General features: G+C 40.6%; 1 protein-coding gene across 2 annotated transcripts; it reads right to left on the reverse strand.

Annotated features, from left to right (window-relative positions):
* Positions 1-474: 474 nt before the first annotated feature.
* On the reverse strand, positions 475-13727 carry LOC106941446 (equilibrative nucleoside transporter 1-like). 2 transcript variants are annotated; one of them, XM_015024481.1, is made up of 9 exons: positions 13520-13727; positions 10270-10369; positions 9921-10002; positions 8836-9008; positions 7292-7431; positions 3474-3608; positions 3232-3329; positions 635-716; positions 475-566 (listed from the first exon to the last, which is right to left on the reverse strand). In XM_015024481.1, exons 2-9 carry the CDS (start codon positions 10293-10295, stop codon positions 490-492), a joined length of 813 nt encoding a protein of 270 aa, XP_014879967.1. In that variant the 5' UTR covers positions 10296-10369; positions 13520-13727; the 3' UTR covers positions 475-489. The 2 variants fall into 2 exon arrangements, with proteins under 2 accessions (XP_014879967.1, XP_014879966.1); XM_015024480.1 differs by having other exon boundaries at positions 10270-10417; positions 13520-13726.
* Positions 13728-21136: the final 7409 nt, after the last annotated feature.

The following is a 21136-nucleotide window of genomic DNA, read 5'->3' on the forward strand; positions in this document are numbered from 1 at the left end:
TAACACAGGGGAGCCAGTTCAGATGCAGAAAGCTTTAGGTCGGGTAGATTTTAAATTTTAACCTGCCCTAAAGTCTCACCGATACATCTCTGTTAATTCCAATCATCCAAATTAGTGTGGCCGTTCCACTGAACCAAAACTAGCAACTTCTCCAGGATCGATTCCTTCCTGCTAGAGAGTTTTAGAGTCTCAGCAAGAATCACATCCAACTTGCGTCTCTGTCACCGTGTCAGTCTGAGTGTTTGCTAGTCGGCCCAATCCGTCACAAATTTGTCGACATGAGGGCTGCGTCATCAATAAATCCAGCAGAGTAATGAAAAACAGAGGGGCAGGGATATTAGCATCTTATAGCCTAGTGTGGCTTAATATATCTTTGTTTCCAGTATTTTTTTTAAACTCTGTGTATGTGGCTTATAGTGAGGTCTGCTCTATAGTCTGGAAAATACCGTAATAATAATCTGATGAACTTTAAAACAGATTAATGTGGATTTAGTGTCTGACCTTCTTAAAGATCTTCATCATGGAGATGCTTTGTTGTTTCTCATCTTCTGCAGCATCTTTATTGTCTGAACAAAAACAACAACATATGTGACTCACAATAATCTGAATAATAGCAATAATCTCGGCTCCATACCTGCATTCATCAGAGTGACGGCATTCTGCTCATTATCTGATCTTTGCTTTCTGTTCCTTTCTTGATAAAACTGGAAAAATGTCTGAAATGAAAGTTTTTTTCACATATTAATCATCAACCATAGGAGCAGTTTCACATTATTGCATCCTGATTTATGAACCAGGTCAGACACAAACAGATTTCAATTCTTATGATAAACTGAGTTTTTCTTTTATTACAGATCTTCAATCGCCAACCTGAGCTTCTTCATCGAGTTTGGCTTCAAGAAGAACTAAACCCCACATCGACTTGTTTCTGAAGATTAGCTGTAAACGGTGCCTAATGGTGATATTTATGTGTTTACAGGTGCAGTATTATGAGTTTTCCAGGCACACAGTTTCATACCACAGTCAGTAATTGTGTGGCTGTAACTCTGCTCAAATAAAGTTCTGTTTTCCAGCACCATTTGGGTTTCTCCCATTCACTCTGATTGGCCTGGCAGATTTTCTGCCGGCCAATCAGAGAACAGAAGGAGAAGTTGTGAATAATGACATTGAATTTCTGCTGTTCCATAATCGTAGCCTCCCTGTAGTTTTAGCAGCGGAGGAACAAAACCGTTCAGGCCCAAATATTAACAGCTGCCATGTTCAGCTGCTCAGTGGAGGACGGTGGGTTACAGTGTAGTTAATTTCTGGTTAGCTTCTTAGCATTGAACTACATATGTCACAGGGAAACGTTAGTGATTGGTTAAAATTTAAAACCTCAGCAGAGGCCACGCCTCCAGGAAATAATCATTTCTCAATGAGAGTCCGGATCTGTTGGACAAAGCAAAGCGTAGAACAAGGAGCCGGTGTCTACCAGGATAGTAACTACGTTACCTTCAGTTGCTATAAAAATGCTTTATATATCAAACATAACTTAAAATACACTTTTCACCATTAATGCCTTCAAATTGGGCCTCTGCTTCTTTAAGAAACTCCTGCTCTGTCCAGCACTTTGCCTTCAACACTTCTTCACATCAACACACCTCTGTGATGCTGTTTGCATTTTGTTACCAGCGTTGAACTGAGAAGGCGTTTGTTTAAAGAGTTCAGCAGATGCACAGTTCCACCAGGTGTTTGTCAATTGCTGCTGCTGCTAGTCTGGAGGAACTGAGTAGGAGGGCTGCTCTGAGGAGGAGCTGTGTGAGAGCAGGCGTTTGGGCAACCCTCAATAGTTTCTCAAATGTTCATGTAAGAATCAAGGAAACACTCCAGGTAGTTTCCTGATGAGGGAACAGCAGGACATGTTTTAAAGTTCAAAACTTAGGATTTTTAGATAACTCTGTCCCTTTAATATTCGGCCTAAAACCATCTTACTGCTACATATGGATTATTGTTAAAATGTAGCTCTACAAAGTGTAGCATTTATTTATTACTGTACTTTTATAGCAAGGACCTTATTATAAAAGTTATAAAAAACTTTTATAATAACTTTCTTATAACTTTAGTTCAAATATTATACTTCAGTACAAAATTCTGTATTGACTGATTGGACTGTAATGCATTCACACCGACCAGAGAATAACTTTATAATACACATTTTTAAAACACTAAATCCCATGTGTTCTTGGGAATCAAATGTGTTACTCCATCTTTATTACTTATTGTACACAAGCACATATACAATATTTTTTTTTTATTTCAAGGAAATAGTGGTCAAACTGTAGCGAAATCCAATTGAACCGTTTTTACCTATTTGTTCTCTTTAAATCATGCACTATTTCAACTGCAATGAAATGCAAAAAGAAACAAAAGTACTGGAAGAGTTTCTTTAAGCGCGTGTACAGATGAGGTAGTGGTCTGGAGTGGCTGCTTTCACCATGGAAATCTACAACTTAGAGAAAAATCTCTAGATTTGTTGCTAGTTGTTAGAAAAGTTATTAAATATAGTGAGAAAGACACTAAGCTAGTCAAAGCAACTTAGCCACTCCCCTCCGGGCCCATTGGCTCCACCCACTTTTTCAGAATTTGTCTAGGGCAGGTTATGGGTTAGTTACACTTTAAATGTTTCCGAATTATATATGGCCAGAAGACGTCTGGCTATATATGTTATGTTCTGTGTTTTCTGTGTAGTTATTTTTGAGGTTTTCTGTGTTTAGTCCTGTTCCTGTCCTGTCTTCCCTGTTGATTGCTTCCCAGGTGTTTAGTTACCTGATTACCCTCCCTGTGTAATTAAACCCACCTGATGTCTTTGTCTCTTGTCGGGTCCTCGTCTAATGTCAGTTTTGTCTGTTGTGTTCTGGCCAGTTGAACTGGATAGTCCTGGTTAAGCTTAGCTGTCCTATTCAGTCTTCAGTGTCATCAGTTGCTACCGGTAATTAGCTGTATGCTAACCTCTCTGCCGTGCTGCCTGTCATCCTGGACTGTTTTGAGCTTCTTTCATTAAATCACATCATTTTCACTACAACCTGAGTTCAGCCTGCATCTCTCCTCACCACCTCAAACCCACTTCATGACAATATACACTTTTGCCATGTGAAAAGATCCTAAATATGTTTTTACAAACCCTTAAAGTCTGCTCTAAGACAAACTAATAATGAATACTGCTGAGAGTTTGATGTTCCAGTTTGACTTTACCAGTTTGGGCAATAAGACGTAGGACAAGATGGACAGGAAAACGACAACACAGGCTACGATGAAATAGCCGAATGCTGCGTCCTCCAGCTCAGAACCACCTGCAGTGGAGGAGATGGAGGAAGTGACACAATTAAGATGTTAATCATTTGTTGATAGAAGTTTGTCAAAACTTCTATCAACAAAGACTTATTTCAAATGAATGCTGTCTTGCAAATCAGTTATTGAAAGCTTATCTGACAGACTTGCAATGGCGCAGATCATAGAAGCGGCAGCGAAGGTTCCGGCGAGTCCTTGGCCGCTCATGATGGGAGTGGTGTACGAAGCTGGAAGCAAACCGGCCATCCCAAAGAGACTGCCCTGCAGCACTGCACCAAACGCTGGAAAATAACCAACAGTTCAACAAGCTGATTACCACGCCGGAGAAAACTCTGAGTATGTTAACCCTGGGTGTTCTGGGGCTCTAGTACTATTCACAGTGTTATGTGTTTGATTCCAGCTTTCATCCCTGCATCATTGAGCAAGGCACTTAACCCAAAGTTAGCTTCCGATCTGCATATTGGTGGATAAATGTGCATGTATTTTGGAGCATGGCAGGGTGGATGTGTCTGTTTGAGTAGTTGGTGCTAAATGAGGTCAGCGGGTGCCAGGACAGCTTTGGTCTGCAAAAACAATATCTGGAGAGTTTCTTATTCCTCCGACTGACTGTGAAATCAAATCTGCATCTGGCTTCACAGCAGGCTGCTCACATAAAGAAGGAACTTGTATTTGTGTGGCCTTCAGTCATTCTCATTATTCATATCCAGGTGATTGTGTTTTAGCATTTCTCACCTGGTAAGAAATGTCACATGTTGTAATTCAACAAATATTCTGATTTGTTTGTGTGAAGTAGTTGTTTCAGAAAGCAGGGTTAACTAACTCTGAGTAGAAGTTGTGACTGATTAAACCTATCCAGCTCTGTGATACTCAGGGAAATCAACAGGCTAACCCAACTCTGAGTCAAGTTACCCTGAGTTAAGTGTGACAATAGAAGAAGCCCTGAATGCAGATAACGCAATTCACCATGGCAACGGGGGAAAAGAGTCTCAATACATAACAAAAAACAGCAACACTGTTGCTGCTGCAAAATAGCAAGTTAGCAGAAAATTAGTAAAATTATTGTCACTACATTTATTTAACATCCACAAAATGTTGATAATTTTATTTTTCTGAACCAAAAATCAATATCTACTAATTGCGTGTGATCACCCTGCAGAGTATTAGTCCCCAACATCTGCAGGCTCCCCAGAAAAGGAAAAGCCATTTCTGGCACTTTCCTTGTTGCAGGTCTCGGCGAAACAACAGAACAAACTCAGGATTCACTGCAACAGGCCGTCTGCAGAGCAGCGCTGCTTCACGGAGTGAGGCTCAGGATAACGACTATCTGGCTTTCTGAAACTGAAAACCCAAGACATGCTCTATTTACCCCAAAACTGACTCAGGATTTTCACTCATCCTAGTTTCTGAAACGGGGCCTGCAGGTGCAAAGTTGTAAGAGTGAGAACAACTCAGCGTGCAGAGCGTTTGCTCCGAGTTATGGAACAAGTCAGACAAGTCCTATTTTAAAATATCTCTTAAAAACACTTATTCCTCCACTTTCTACACACTGAAACAAGCAAAAGCTTAAAATAATCTCTAAGCCAAATGTGTGATTTATGTATCTGTGTGATTTGATTGGGTTTCTGACAGCTTGTTCAGAGACGAGCAGCTGCATTCTGACTTAATTAACACTTGTTTATGCCATAATAAAGCAAACTGCAGTAGTCCAAATGCAAAGTTATAAAAGCACAGACAGCCTTTTTAACATCATTATAATTCCAAAAGATTTTAGTTTTTACCAGAAGCCCAAAGTAAAAGAAACTCGTCTTAGTTACATTCGTTGTTTATCAAGTTCAAAATTTAAGTCAAAGTGCACCAAAATTTCTGACTGCAGAAGAAAGAAGCATCAAGGCGACAAACTCGTCATTCAGTTTCATCCTTGTTTGACTGTAAAAGATCTTCAGTCAACCACTGCTTAACATCTGAGATACTGGCAAAGAAGAAATGGCTTCATTACTTTACTGGCAGATAAATTTGTGTGTCCTCTGAATAGCAGTAAAAGGAAAAACTGGATATGTGTGTGAGCTTTATTTTTCAAGAGAGATCTGGCCAACACTGGCAGCAACACACGACTACAAATGAAAAGTAAAGATATCAAAACCAGGTTAAAATACAATATGGATAATAAAGGAAGAAAAATAGCAAAAACAAACAAAGCCATAAAAAATAGAGTTTGATGATGAATGACCAAACTGATAGAAAATAAAGAGAAAAGGTAAGGAACCAAGGATGGAGCCTTTTGGGACGCCACAGGAGAGAGGAGCAGTGGAAGACGATGGGAGCCAATCGTTACGGGAGGTTCAGAACCTCCAGGCCAAATGGAGGGCAGTGACACCCGACCAACACATCTCCAGAACCAGCGCCCTGGCACCCACCTCGCTGTGATTGGCTTTCCGTGATCGTTCTGTCATGAAAAGATCAGATACAGATCACAAAAGTCAGATTTAGGGTTAACTTTGACCTAACTAGGAACTATTGGGCCCCTGCAGAGGAAAGAACCAGTTGCACCCCCAACCCAGATGCCACAGAACGCCACCACCTGGTGCCAACCTCCACTTCGCTCGGCTTGGTGTTGGCCAACACCACCTATTAATCACTATCAGCTCAGATTCATTCTGTTTGGTTACAAGCAGATTGTCTCCCCTGTAGAGACATAATCTGATGAAAAGAAATCACAATCAATTATATTTGTCTTGCAGTTTGCACCAATAATGTCACCCAACTTTTTTTTTTTTACATGTTTTGTTGGCTCTAGTGGCTTTTATTTGAAAATAGTTTGACAAGAAAGAGGGTTATGAGAGACACAGAAGACATGCGGCAAAATATCACCAGGCCGGGAATCGAACCTGCAACCACTGGCATGAGGACCAAGGCCTCAATACGTGGGTTGTGCTTTAACCCTGCGCCACCACAGCTCCCCCATAATGTCACCCAACTTTATGAACTAGATTATAACTTCTGTGCTGATCTCACTTCACTCACTTCGTGGGGTTTGTTGCAAGACTCATATTTTATCCTGAACATTAAGGAGAAACAACCTCATGCTGTAGTACTGGTGTAGTACTGGTGTACTGGTGTAGTACTAGTGTAGTACTAGTGTTGTGCTGGTGTAGTACTAGTGTAGTACGGGTGTTGTACTGGTGTTGTACGGGTGTTGTACTGGTGTTGTACCTGAACATTAAAGAGAAATGACCTGAGGCTTTGAGATGCTCAGAGTTGAACATTGAGATGTTGACTACTGTTGAGAAAATAAATTTAAAATAAACTAGTTTTAAAACTTAGCATATCTTGATTCAAATACCTTAATTGTGGTTTTGAAATTAGTAACGTATTCTGACTTTTTGACCTTTAATTTACCTGTAGTTACAGCAGATGGTTTGCTAGGATTGTTTGAACTGCCTTTTGTCTGTGTGGGAAAACAATCAGGAGAAGTTCCAGCTTTTCACACTCATCTGTGAAAGACCGTAAACACGGCAGGAGTTTCTGGCTTGAGAGAGGGTCAGAGAGCTCCTGGTTGGAGGAGCAAAGATACGCCTTATTTGAATAAATTAAATATAAGAATGCGCCTTTACTATAAAACTTTCTGCACAGGAGTAACAAATCAGATTTGCTCTTGCAACTCTCCAAAGACGTCTTTGGACGTCTTTGCTTTTCTTTCCATTTATGTCAGGTAAATTAATGTATGTCTCCGTTGTTCTGCAGTTTCTGGTGTAAGTTTATGCATTGTCTTATATTGGATTAAACTCTGTAATTCTGTGACGTCAACACGCATTGCTGCTGTTTTCCTTGTGGCTACACGCGGCCCGCCGAGAGAACCTGGGATCTAGAGGAAGAGAGAGCCAGACTTTTTCCAAAGTTAATTAATTCAGAGAATCTCTTCCTTAACACTACTAAACATCAAATGATTATAAAATAAATATCTCACAGTTGATGATGATTATCTTCACCATGGTTATGGAGAAGAAAGGCAGCGGCTCCAGAGGAACTTTGACAAGGACAGCAGTGATGATGAAGACAAACATGATGATGAAGAGGCTTCCCATCACACGCAGGCGCTGAGGGATGCTGAGAGAACAAGGACAAATTAAATCCAGCTTTGTTTATGAAGCAGGATTAATGTTCTGTATGTGAAACGAGATGAAACTCTGACACTAAACTGCTTAGATGTGAATAATTCAGGAATAAAAAGAACAGAAGGATTTTTAATGGTCATGATGTTTTTAGGTTCCTGTTTGGTTCCTTCAGTCTTTTCTGTCTCTTGTTTTGGACCTGATTTTTCCCTGAGTTCAGTCATCATATTTCCTGTAACTCATCACTCTAATTCATTTTTATTTCCACATTTTAATAACGATTCCTTCCTTTGTCCTGTTGTATAAAAAACATTCATTTGATTTATGCATATTGGAATGATGATTGCTGGGTGTCTACAACATTTCTGGCTTAATTTTGTGTTTTCATGTTGAACAGCTTGTTGTTGTTTTTGACCTGAGAAGCTCTGGCAGCAGCTGTACGACTCAATTCAATCCAAAGACAAATGAAATGTTGTAACTCATATTATCCACAGTTCTTCAAAGAGTTGAAATAGATGCTGATGGGTGTTAGCAGGATACATCTCCTGTAGCGGTCTGTGTTACAGCGAGTGAAGAAGCCTCTGACTGAAGATGCTCTGTTTTCCCAGGCCAGTCTGATGAAGAGGACGGTCGTGGTTGGCCAGAATTTTCTTGATTTTATGAAGAATCCTTCTTTGCATCGTCATTTCCAGATTTTCCAGGTTCTGTTCAGAACCAGAACAGATGAAGGAAATGATGTTTGACCTTTGACCCTTATTCAAAGTGCTTTACTCTCAGTTATTGCTGATTTCCCCTTAAATCAGCAATAATCTCCTTTGTTTTGTTTTCATTCCAGATGATTTGATTGTTCCCATCCAGCAGCTCTCTGTCCTCTGGTCCATCTCTGATCCACCAGCAGCTGCAGAGTAATCTGAGTATTTCTGTAGATGATAGAAGGTTCTCCTGGTTTCACCCGCTGGTCTGTTAGTGAGGCAGCCATAGATATAGATCAGATAGATTCCATTTATTTATAGATCCAGCTGAGGCTGAAACTCCACCTGCTGCAGATCAGCTGATCCTCAGAGCTGCTGCTCCGTTCAGGTGGCAGCGGCTTTGATGGAGCAGGTGGATGAAGGCGTCTCCGTGGCGATAAGCAGACTGCAGGGGGTCCTGCTTCCTCAGGTGGGCCAGCAGGCGTCTCTCCAGGACCTCCATGATGGGAGTTGTCATGGCAACAAGTGACTGATGGTAAGTTTCCTTTGCTTCTGCAACTGGAGCAACTGGAACCTCCAGCTGAACATGAATCTGCCCACATGACAGAAACTACCACACATCTCTGACCTAGAAACTGGTGTAGTACTACAGTACAATTTGCTTAGTACTTTGTGTATTACTGGTGTAGTACCTGTGTAGTACTTACAGGGTGTGCAGGAAGGAGGTGAGGCAGGTGCACAGCAGCAGAGGCAACATGGCGCAGAGCGTCATCACGTTGTTGAATTTGGTCTCTAGGACACTTTGATGTTCACCTGCTGCTTCGCTCTGATTGGCTGAAACCTCAGTGAGCAAAGGGTCCTTCAGACGACTCCTGAAGTACTGCAAGGACAATAAAACTTCTGTTCACGTACAAAGAGTTTTAGCTAGAAAAAGACTGTCAGTAGGAAAATAAGAGAATCTGGATTCAGTAACAGAACCTTTACTGGACTTGTGAACCCAGATGGTAAATGGCCTGAGCTTAAATTGCTATTTTCCAGCCATACTGACTCCTCAGAGCACTTTACACCAGAGCCACATTCAGCCGTTCACACTCACAAACCCACACAAATCTGCAGGCAACTTGAGGTAAAGCAACAGGAAGTCTCAACCCTCTGCATCTGACCCAGCCTGACCTTTTAGGGATGACAAAAAGCTGCTCACACAACAGCTCATTTGGTAGCACTGACCTCTGTTGGTCATTTGATGTTGCAGCTCCATTTTAAATGGAAAGGTAAATACACTGAGCTTTACTCTCAAACCATATTTGCCCATTCCCACTCACATTCATGTATCAATGGGGAGATTGGAAGGCAGCTTGGGGTTAAGTGTCTTGCTAAAGGACACATCAACATGTGGCAGGAAGATGTTGGCATCAGGCTCTCAGCTTGATGCCAACATCCTTTCTACTCAGCTCTCCTGAGTCTGAATTGAGGTGCTGCATCCTTCAAAGGTGGCATTTGTAGGGCGATGCATCATAGCGTGGCAACAAGGCCTGTCCAAATTCAAAGACTCCTCCAAATGTGTCCTTCTTTTCATGGTCCACCATATCCCATGATTCATTGCAGGTCCCAACTGGGCGTTCAGACAAAGCGACAATGGCGGTGAAGAGTGGAAAATTATTTTGTCATATTCTGTCACATTCATTAACATTTATTCAGAACCCATGCACGATGTTTCATGTTCCTAACAACATCCCTGGTTTTGCTGATGTCAGAACAAGTCTGTGCAGAGAAACAGCAGATGATGTTTCACCATGGTAGCGGTCATGAAGAAGTTCCAGGGCAGCAATGTTCCCAGACCAAGCATGAAGAAGATCACCCAAACGCCCAAATATCTGCAACAAATAAAATTGAATGATTTAATCAACAGCCGTCAGTCAGAGTGCAACAAGGTCTGCTAGATCACTGAAAGTTAAAACTGATTCATGCTGAGTTTGGATAGTTAATCAAGTCAGGTCATGTAACATTTTGACAGCAGTTTTTCTCTTAATTGTTGAAACATTCGTATTTTTTGCAAATCTTTGCTAAGTACTGATAATTGCATTGTTCATGTTACAGCATCTTACTTAAAGAAGTCTAAATAAAGTCATTCTCTGGATTACTTGTCTTTGGGTGAGGTGGTAGCCATCGTCACAGAGAAACCAACTGGCTGAAGAACGGAGCAGCTGGACTGGAGATCCAGAGGGAATCTGAAGGGCTGGGCTGGAGCGAAATGAGGAGGATCGGATCAACCCCCCAGTGTTTCTTGAGCTGGAATAAAATATATATCAATGATGAAGCAGAAGAGGATAACTAGACGCTTATTCAGTCATCTTTTCTATTTTTGACTTAGACTTTCTCCTAAATATTTTTCTTTTGGAATAAAACCTTGTGCCTTTTCCTGCTCAGTGTGGATTGATTTTAATTGATCAAGCAGGTTAATTGTTGATTCATCTGCAGCATAAAGTTGCTGACAGGCTGCTTTTAAAGCTCTGTGGACCCTAATGCATCCAAATCCCCCAAATTCCCAGTGGGGGTCGGGATGATAGAGCCATGTAGCACAGCTGCTAACCTGCTGTAGTCCTGCTGCTTGGTCTCATACTGTCACTGACCTTTGACCCCTCATCACAGAAATGATTCCTTTGGTTCTTCTGGCTTTATCCTGCAATAACTTTGCCTTTATTTTCTCTCTATTTTTTTCTCTCCTGTCCTCCATTTCCTTTCCTTCTGGCGTTTCGACGAATTCAACCTGCTCCTCTTTATTCCTGCCTTTTCATTTTCCAGTTGGGAGGGGCTGCCTGTCTCTCCACTTTGTTATTCCAGCTGGAAACTAGAGATCAGGATGACCTCTGACCTGAACCTTCAGAGACACATAAAGACATTTACAAAGTCAACCTTCTATCAGCTCAAGAACATTTCCAGACTTACTTTTAATTTTTATGTGACTGGGCGGCTTATTAGTTTCGAAATGGTGTATATTTAAAAGTAGCTGTAAATTCCCACCCGTATTGGGCCCCTGAACACACCTGTGTCCCCTGGGTCCCTAACCCTGGACAATCCGGATTAACCCTATTAGGCTGTTGGAGGGGAGTCGACTTGCTAACCCCAACAAGCCCTGCATCATGAGGGACGTTGGTCTGGCTAATCAGGTAAATTAGTTTTTGATTAGTCACCTATGACTTGGTGTTTTCTATGTCAGTGATGCTGTTCATATAATTGTCGGTTTGTCTAGTCTGACTTGTATTTGTCACTCACAAGTCAGATTTTATGGCTTATTTTAGGAAGCACCAGCTTAACAATGCTGCAAACTGGCTCAACTGAAGATGCACCTGCATAAACTCATCCAAGAGGAGAAACTTCTTCCCTTGATAAAGAAACATAAACAAAGCAACTTTAATTTTGAGTGCCAGCTACACTGATAAAAAAATGCTTTGCCGCACATCAGTTTTTCCCAAAAGCTTCTTCAAATTACCACACATACAGATATAAATATTTTCTCAATCACATTCACGCCACTCCTTTACACCATTGCCAGCACAACAGGACTATTTTTGTGATATTCAATATGTTCATTGTCATGCATTTTGGAAGGTACTAGAACCATTTCCTCAATGAAACTTGATGAAATAAAGGGGCTGGGTCTGTGGTAGTAGGGGGTCATCACACCTAAAACTAGTTTTCCTAGAATTTTGAAGGCAGAAGCTTAGATTATTTTTCTTTTCATGGGAATGTTACTTTAAAATGTTAGGATAACTGTCCAGCAAAAATATGTGGCTATAATTGGAATCAATGGGGCCAAAATGTGAGGATTTGGTTTTCTGTGTTCATTAGTCCGTGTGTTGTGGCGTCTACCCCCTGATTGTTTCCAGCTGTCCCTCCTGATTGCCCTCCATGTATTTAATTGTGTTTTGTGGTTTGTCATTTTGTTGTCTTCCAGTCTTGTGTACCAGCGTCTCAGTACCTTTTCTCATTGCTCACCTGTGCTGCCTGGACTTTTTCTATGCTTTTGAGATCGCCATTAAAACCATCATTTTTGCACTATCTGTGTCCTGTCGCGTCCATCCACACCACAATCAACCCATTTCATGACACAAATGGGACAGAAGGCCTTAAAAGTACACAAAGAGCATATCTTTTGTTCTGCATACCATACAACCAAAAGGACAAAAACATTTTAAAAAGAAAATAGAAAAGAAAAAGTCCTGGCCAAGTTTCAATAAGTCTGACTCAGATATTGAGAATCAACAAAAATGGTGAAGGACGTCCCATTTTGGGCAGCCTAGAATCTCTAGAGGTTGAGGTCAATATAGAGATTAACCCTAACCTTCAACATTCATTTTAGCACTGAACAACCGAAATGTAGCATTTGATTTGATAATAGTTTTGATTCAGTTTATTTTGTTGCACCAATTCATAACATGTAATTTCAAGCCATTTTTAAAAAAGGTAAATTCAATCCAAGAACTAGATTGCAAGCCACTGTGATCCATTCCAATTGATTTGTTATTAAAAAAATGCAAATTCAGTTTGTTAGCTAAAAATAGTTTTTCTATCAAAGGTTATTCAGCAGACATGATCCTGACAGTGGGAACATGTAGGAAGGATTTTTGCTGTTTCATTAGGCCATTTTTCTGTCAACAAAACAACACAAGTAAAAACTTATTTGTCCTCTTAAGGAGTGAAAGTGAAATATCTTCATATTTCCTACTGAGCCGAGGAAAATGTAAGTTAAAGTTAGAGACTCAACAGGAAGTAGAACTGCAAACTGTTTTTCTGCCCTCTGCTGTTGGGAGATGCTGACTCACTGTGAAAGAAGTGTTGGTGAGTCGGAGGCAGATATTTGGAACCAAGGACTGAACAGGGAAGGCAGTCTGATCGATCCGATCCAGTGTTGATCTACTCAGCTTCACAGCTATGCAAACAGATTGATACCTGAGAAGGAGCATTTGGGGGAGCAAAGGGGCTACTTCCTATTTTCAATCAGACATTTTAACTGTTGAAGAGCACATTCCACTGTTATCAGTTGGTTCCTGTGTTTATCAGGAAAGATAATTCAGTTCTGTGAAATTACTTGAAAAGACAGAAATAACCATGTCAAGCCTCATATTGTTTCATGTAGTCTGCAGAGCTTGCTACCTGAATTTCCTGAGTGTCCCTGAATGCACCATCTGATGTCACAACACAGAGATTTTGAGAATGAAAATTCTGTCAGATGTTGTGGGATGTTTAGTGACCCACCACACAGAGGAAGTTCTTCACCCAGAAAATCAAAATCAAACACATTAGAGTATGTTTCCCGTCATGATCAGCAGCTATCAGATGATTGAACAAACCCAGACAGGATAAAAGGCTGAAACCAGGTTCAGGTTTTACCTTCAGTGTTTCACAGCAGCCATTCAGTCGTTATCAAAGCAGATATTGTTGATCGTTCTGTGCAACTTTCCTGTGCATACAGCTGCTTGTGAAATCCTTTGTCCTCTGTTACCTTCCTGTCTTAGAGATCTTCCTCATGGTGTGGTGCCGTCTCAGCAGAATCACTTCTTCCTCTGCAGTGGCCTTTAACCTGTGATATCAGCCTGTTCTCTGGACTTTGGTTCTGTGTAAATAACAGATAACAGAACATTGTCAATCTGTGAAAGCCATACAGATTGTTAATGAGGATTCAATTTATTGTACAAGTTAGTTTAATGTCAAAACAGAAAATCCCCTCAGATTTACAAGGCTTAGGGTTAAACAGTGGTCAGCCAAATGAAAGTCAGCCCAGTCACCGTCAGCAAGAGCCTGTTCTAAAGTCAGGTAAATCAGGTAAACTTAAACTAATTTGTTAAATAACTCTTGAAACATTTATGGATTGTAATTCTGAAAGTAAGCTCATAAGTTTCCCTCAGGCATGAACCAGGAAAAATAGAAAGTAGTGACTAGAGTCAGGAGAGTTATCAGGGGTGGAGGGCTCCACTCTCAAGGAAGGGTCCCTCACATCTTCTCAGAAAAGTCCCAGCATGTTAACGAAGGCCTTGAAGAAAACCAGAGAGGCTTCCTCAAAGTCTATTGGCTGTTTGAGATTCTATCATTAAGATTTAAAGGCTCTGCATGGCTGAGCCAAACTGCCACAATCTATTATCTGAGAATTCGTTTTTTTCTGTGTTTTTGCCCCTGATTGTCTCCCTTTTTTATTTAAACCCACCTGTTTTCCTTGTTCTCTGTCGGGTCCTCGTCTTTTCAGCTTGTCAAGTCTGTTGTTAGTCGTTTGTACCAGTTGCTATCAGTATTGAGCCATTAGCTTTCCGCTCATCTGTGCTGCCTGGATTATTGTGTTTATCATTAAATCATCATTTTCTTCACTTCAACCTGGTCCACTGCATCGCCTCACCACCTGTCACCGCAAATCATGGCATCATCGTTGTCACAGCTGGATGGAAATCAGCATCATCTCGTCAAGTCACGACTCCCCTGGAAAAGATTTCACTTCCCTCAATAATCTATAATCGATAAACTCTGTCACAATGGGTATAATATCTTATTTCAGTTTACTTAATTTATTATACCAGGTTATATAAAAAATGTTTGATTTTTTTTCTATCCTTTTATTTACCTTCTTCCAGGCTTGGGTTATACTTAGTTTGTTTCATTAAAAAAATATTCTATCAAAATAATCCAGATTAAATTCTGGTGGATGAAAGACCTGTCAGATTCTTTCTAAAAGGTTTGAAATCATTATTATTAATATAATTAACACCCTTCTCTTTGAAATTAATGCCTAATGTTATTCTTTGATCATTTTGCAGGTTGTGTCTAGTCTGGAGTCTAAGTTGATGTTTTTATTTTTCTCCTCCGCAGGACTCAATGTAAGACCTTAACCCTTTGCTTAATAGCACTGTGGATCTGTAGATAAATTACAAACATTATTGAGAATATCACTGCACCTTTCCTTCCCAATCAAGTCTTGTGTCTGAACCAACTTTTTCATTCCTTTGCAAATGTTTATTGATACTCAGTTAATTACAGCATTAACTTTCAGAACAAAATACATTTTTTAATGTTACATTAGACTTTAAAAAGTGGGACATTGAAAACGTTTTTTTAAAAGTTGAGCAGGACCGGGGTGACCCCCTACAAAGCTTTGAGCCGTCCTGTTCCTCCAAAACAGTGCTGGTGCTCAGAGGGGATCCTGGCCTGATGCTCCTTCCCTCTGTCCTCACCCAGAGAGCCGGGCTGCTGCTGCTGGGACCTCTGTTCCTTTGTCCAAATGGGTGCAGAGGCGATGCTTCTCTGTGGCTGTGTCCTTGGCATGCCACCTGCAGCTGATATTATTGCTGCCACCATTCAGATCACAGCCATGGGGGGATCTACATGCGCTTCCTTGCCAGCAAGTTTCCAGAGGTCCCTGTGGCATCTTTGATGGTGGCTAGGGTGAGCCAAGTCTCTGCAAAGTTCCTCACCGCCTCCTTTCAGCACTATCTGTGTATTGAGGACTTCCCTTGCTGGCATGTATGGGAATTTCAAGGAGCCGGCCTCTGCCCACAGGTCCCTGGCAGCGCTGCACTCCCACAGCAGGTGCCTCACCGACTCCGGAGCGCCACAACCGGGTCAGGGGCAGATGGAGGTGGATGAGATGCAATTTAAATTTTCAAGATTTTCTTTAATTCTTTGCAAATAAAGTCAGTATAGACAGTTTATAACAAAAATTAAAGTTTCACCTTATTACAAATGCACAATTTTATTTACACAAGTCAAAATATATTATTCTATGTCATAAAAATTGTTCTATTATTTAAAAACGTTCAGTAGATCAACAGGCACTTTCCACACCAGCACCTCATCCTCAGTCTTTTTTCCCAGACTACTCTTCTAAATATATTCTCTGACTAGTGAACCCACACTCTGACATTTTTTCCTGTTATTTCCTATTTTGTGTATATTAGAATATTCCTTGCTTTCCATATTATTTCTTTAACACAGTTAATTGCAATCCACCAAAGAAGTTTATTTCTTTCCCATCCATCTTTTAACAAACCATAGGACGGGGTGCCCAAGTCCAGTCCTCGACAACCACCATCCTGCAACTTTCAGATGCTTCCCTGCTTCAACACACCTGAATCAAATGAATGGCTCGTTATCAGGCCTCTGCAGAGCTGATCCCGGTCTGTTGGAGTAAGGATACTTCTAAAACTTGCAGGATGGTAGCTCTCGAGGACTGGACTTGGGCACCCCTGCCATAGGACATCTTTTCATAAGTTAAACTCTCCTTGCACAAGTTGTTCAATCAAGGTGACATTAGAGACCATACTTTTTGTCCAAATGACAATGTCCAAAACTTTCATTTTGGGTTGTAACTTTCTGACCCCACATGCAAGAACATCAGACGGGAACCAAAAATCAGTAAAAGATCTTTATTTTGAAAATACCAGACAATGATCAGAACTGCAGGTTCCAAGGAAAGTGGCAACCGGGGCGGGTTCACTGAAGAGGGGAAGAGCAAGTGGTGAGTTTGAGGGCTGTAGGAGGGCTCTGGAAAACTAGACTTGGGCACCCATAAATGTATGAAAATACAATGTTAAAAATAAATTAAACACCTCATATTGTTAAAGAACTGATTTCATGTATTGAAGTTTTAAATATTACATTTGAGTTTCCATGGAGGTAAAATTACTGCTCAGTTTAAATATTACAATATTTAAATCAGTGTTTAAAGGTAAGCAAACAAATAATAAAAACAAGTCACATGGGCAGACATTATAGACTTTACGCAAAGATTTAGTCTCAGAGGCAACTGAAACCAATTAATAAAAAAAAAGTCCTTTCTGAATATCATCTCATGGTCTCTGAACTAAATGCGTCTTTCTGACGCATTACAAACCTTTGGTTGAAATGGCGCGTTAAATTCAAGTCTCCATTACAGACCAGAGAAAACTAAAGAGAATGCAACGTTGTGTTAATCCACTTGAGGAGCCGGTAGTTTATCTTGAGGAAATAAATGACGATGCAAAAGTTAATTAGACTGTAACATGCGCAGTCCGCAGCTCGACCGCTGCGGACGAGGCTCCGCCGCTGCGAAGAATTAGAAACCGCTGGAAGTAACTCATCCAGCGGATTTAACAAATGGAGCCTTCTGGGTGGAAGTTACCCAGGAGAGCGGCGCTCTGGAGGAGCTGCAGACGTGACATCTGTCCGTTTCGGAGAAGCGGGAAAAAAAAAAAATCCTTAAAGCGCACACCGGACCCCGCAGGGTAAAACACTCAGAGTCCAGTGGATCTGTTTGGATCAGACAGATCCAACTGACTGATGAATTAGCGCAGATTTTTCTGCAGATTTGAACCAGGAGGAAGTTGTTCAGACCCCAGCGGGTGAAGTGATGCTAATTTAAGTGAAGTCGCTTAATTTAATTTATTAAAAGTTATTGGGGCCTCAGTCAGTGGTGTTTTTTTTTGTCACTACGGAGAAAAATGTAGATGCATTTATCTGCTTAATCTGTGATGGGATCTGGATTCACGGTGAATATTCACTAAACCGCATAAAATGCGACTAAATAGCCGATTTTACTATGATTGTAATTTCACGGATAAAAATAGTACAGGACCGATTTTTTTATGTTGTCGGTCAAGATAATGGATAACAAAAAAAGTCTAGCGCCACCTGCCGCCCTGACACCAACTCACACATCTTCATTCACAGTCTTACTTGTAAATCGATTTTTCTTTTCTTGGACGTTTTGATGTTAGCTTGTCGATGTCTCAGTTTTATTCGAAGGTGGTCAGAGAAACTCTGACAGATGTTTTTCATGGTTTTCACAAGCGGCCTAGAGACAGGTGGTCCACAACTTTTCCTCATGACTCCCCTTAATCCAACACTAAAAGTAAGATAAGAAAGTCATGAAAAGCTGGAAGACATGCTTATGAAGACAGCAAGGGATGAGCTATATTAACTAAAAATTTTACATTTGAAAACTAAATTTTGTCAAGGAGGTAGACATAAAATTATGTTGTGGATGCAGATGTAGATGTGTAGAAGATTAATTTTGAATTTACCACAATCTTTCTGGAAATAAATCTTGAGGTGACTCTGCTGCTCTCTAGTGGCGAGAAGCCGTAATACTTGCTGGTAACAATCGGAATGCATTATGGGAGATGTAGTTTGTAGTAAATTCGTGCTCAAAACCTATTTGAAGTCAATCATGGGCCTCTAAAATGCTGGGGGGCCACATAAAATGACATTGCGGGCCACATGTGGCCTGCGGGCCTTGAGTTTGACACATGTGCCTTAAAGCCACATCTCAGTGACTTGACCACTGTTTGGAAGATTGAAGGATATTTACCTGAAAAAGGTGTGTGTAAAGTAACCCTCTTGTCCCACACCTTCAACACCCGACCTCCCAGTCAAAATCTGACAAAAGGTGCCCAAATGAGCTCTGGAGGCAGATCTAAACAAGGTCTTAAAATTGGTGTTATAAACATAGCTTTAAATTTAACTCCTATATCCGGCACATCTCTACCTCCTTTGTCCAGAGGTCTATGCATAATTTCTCTTTTTAATTTTTCTTGCTAGCTTCCCCATACAAACTGAAACACTGTTTTCCAGATCACAACCATCATCTTGTGAGGCATTGGGGAAGTCGCTGCTAATTAAGCTAAGGATGAAATAACCTCTGTTTTTAATACCAACACCTTACCATTAAATGATAGTTTTCTATCTTTCCATTGCAATAATTTGCCCTAAATATTTTGCAATTTAGCTTCCCAATTCTTGATCTCCATATTTTTCCCTATTTGAACTACAAAGACTTATGTAAATTTTTTTCTATTAAACCTCAATTTTCTCTTATTTTTTCCAGTTACTATAAAATATCTCACTTTTGTTTTTATTAATCCCCATCCCTAAAGCCGATGTAAACCTTTCACATATTGTTAGGCTTTCATGTATAGAGGCATTATCAGATAATAAAAGTTAGGTCATCCATATACATGGTTAGTTTAAGGTCTTTACCATAATTACCAGGAGGAATTATTTCACTAATTGCTTTGTTTTGCCTCATAGCGCATGCTAGTGGTTCCACTGCCCTAATAAACAATAGACAGTGGGGCAACCCTGTCTAACTCCTGCTTTTACAGTGTATTACAATAACATTAAATACATATACATCGATATCTTTTTTTACTTAATATCATGCACAGTGTTGTAATATAATAAAATTTGTAACTTGTTCTAAAATAAATGGCATTTTTTTAATTATTAATATTTGTCGGTCTCTTTCATTTGATTAGGTTTTGATGTGGTTTGGACTTCTTTGGAGAGTTTCATTTTCAATGACAGTCCTATGCAGCCATCTAGTGGAGGGTTAGGGATATAGGATGAAACCCACTTGCACATTAGAGCAAACAAAATAAATAAAAAATTGTAGGGGGGGGCAATCTTGGCACAGAGAATATGTGGAAGGGGCCTTACATACCCTCCAAGTTTGGTCGGTGTGGCTCCTTCCCTTGACACACCTGCCATTGACCTCCATTCATTTAAAGAATTGCTCATTCAAAGCAACTCCAAAATTATAAGTGCTGTTTTGACCAAACTTGGTTTTCTATGCTCCCTCCAACCCTCTCCAGGTGCCGACCATGTTTGGTGGTCTGAGCTAAAGACTCCCATTCATTTTTCTGCCTACTCAGTCTGGCTAGGAATGTCCTATAGGGCTGGGTTTTAACCTAACTTCAATGGCCTCTTACTTCAACTTAGCCAGATTTTATTAAATTTTTATTTCTTTTTGAACTCTGTTTTGGAAATAAATCACACTTCACTTTTAAAATGCCATCTCTGATCCTCTGTTGGATGAAGGATTTGCTGCTCTGAAGACTGGACTTTGGTTTTAAGCGTCTACTCTTAACTATGTTTTATTTGATTTGATTTGTCTTCAAACTCAGTTTTTAAGACAGAAATCACAGCTCAGATTCAAATCTTATCTCTGAGCTTCTGCTGTGTGCCAAAAATGTTTCTAAATGCCATTCTAAACATCATAAATGGTCTTTAAAATGTCTGACAGCATTAAAGCATTTCCCATAATGCATTGCATAGTGGGGCTTCAAATTGTAGCTTATAGTTAAACTGTTTTTGCTGCAAACCTTAATAAACCATATACTGTTGTGATCAGAATGAGCTCAGCTGTTGAACTGGATGACTTAGAATGAACTTTGAAACATGTAGTAAATCTGCACCATGACTCAGAATGGAGTGCATTTAGTTGAACTGCTGCCTGCTGATCATATAAGATGCATCCCATGGTGGCAGTTTTGGGTAAGTTAGTGTGGTCATATACCCTTTTTGGATCACATAATATTGTTCATTCTAGAGGTCTTGCGGTGTATGATGGCACTAGAATGACTCTTTACTCATACTGGGGTGATGAATCCCAGCAGGTGCCTGGAGACCTGGAAGACTGCAGTTTCCTGTAGCTGGTCCAGGTTCTCCTTCCTTCCTTGGGAGGATGGCTGGGTGGTGATACTTTCCTTTGGCTGCTTTTGTTCATTCCTCTAGGTGGCACTGTGGCATGGGGAGGTGTAACAACATTGTGGAGGTCTGCTGGTACACAGTTCATGTTGGCTAGCTTGGTAAAGGTGAGTCAGTGCCCCACCAAGCAGACCATCGGCACTCAACCCAGACCAAAAGAGAATCAACGGAGAACGCTTCTGCTTCCTGGGCATGCTAGTTCCACCTTGCGGTGTTAACGGATAGCGTGTTTTTGAAACTAGGGGCACGGTATGTATCAGCCTTCCCAGGTTCCGCCTATAGGAACAGCACGTGGGAAAGGTGACTCTAGGACTCAGGAGTCTTAAATGCAGTCCAGTCTTCTATGAGGAATAGCCTCAGACACACAACATGCACACCAACTGGTATTCTGTCTTCAATCTTAGAGTTCCACTCCTAACTGCAAAAGGAATGAATGTTAATTTCAGGAAATCTTCAGCTTAAAGGTCTGCTAAATGGCCTTAACCTCCTAAGACCTGAAGT

The sequence above is a fragment of the Poecilia latipinna genome, unplaced genomic scaffold (genome assembly GCF_001443285.1).
Source record: "Poecilia latipinna isolate Pla-1442-1.1 unplaced genomic scaffold, P_latipinna-1.0 Scaffold3676, whole genome shotgun sequence".
NCBI classification, from domain to species: Eukaryota; Metazoa; Chordata; class Actinopteri; order Cyprinodontiformes; family Poeciliidae; genus Poecilia; species Poecilia latipinna.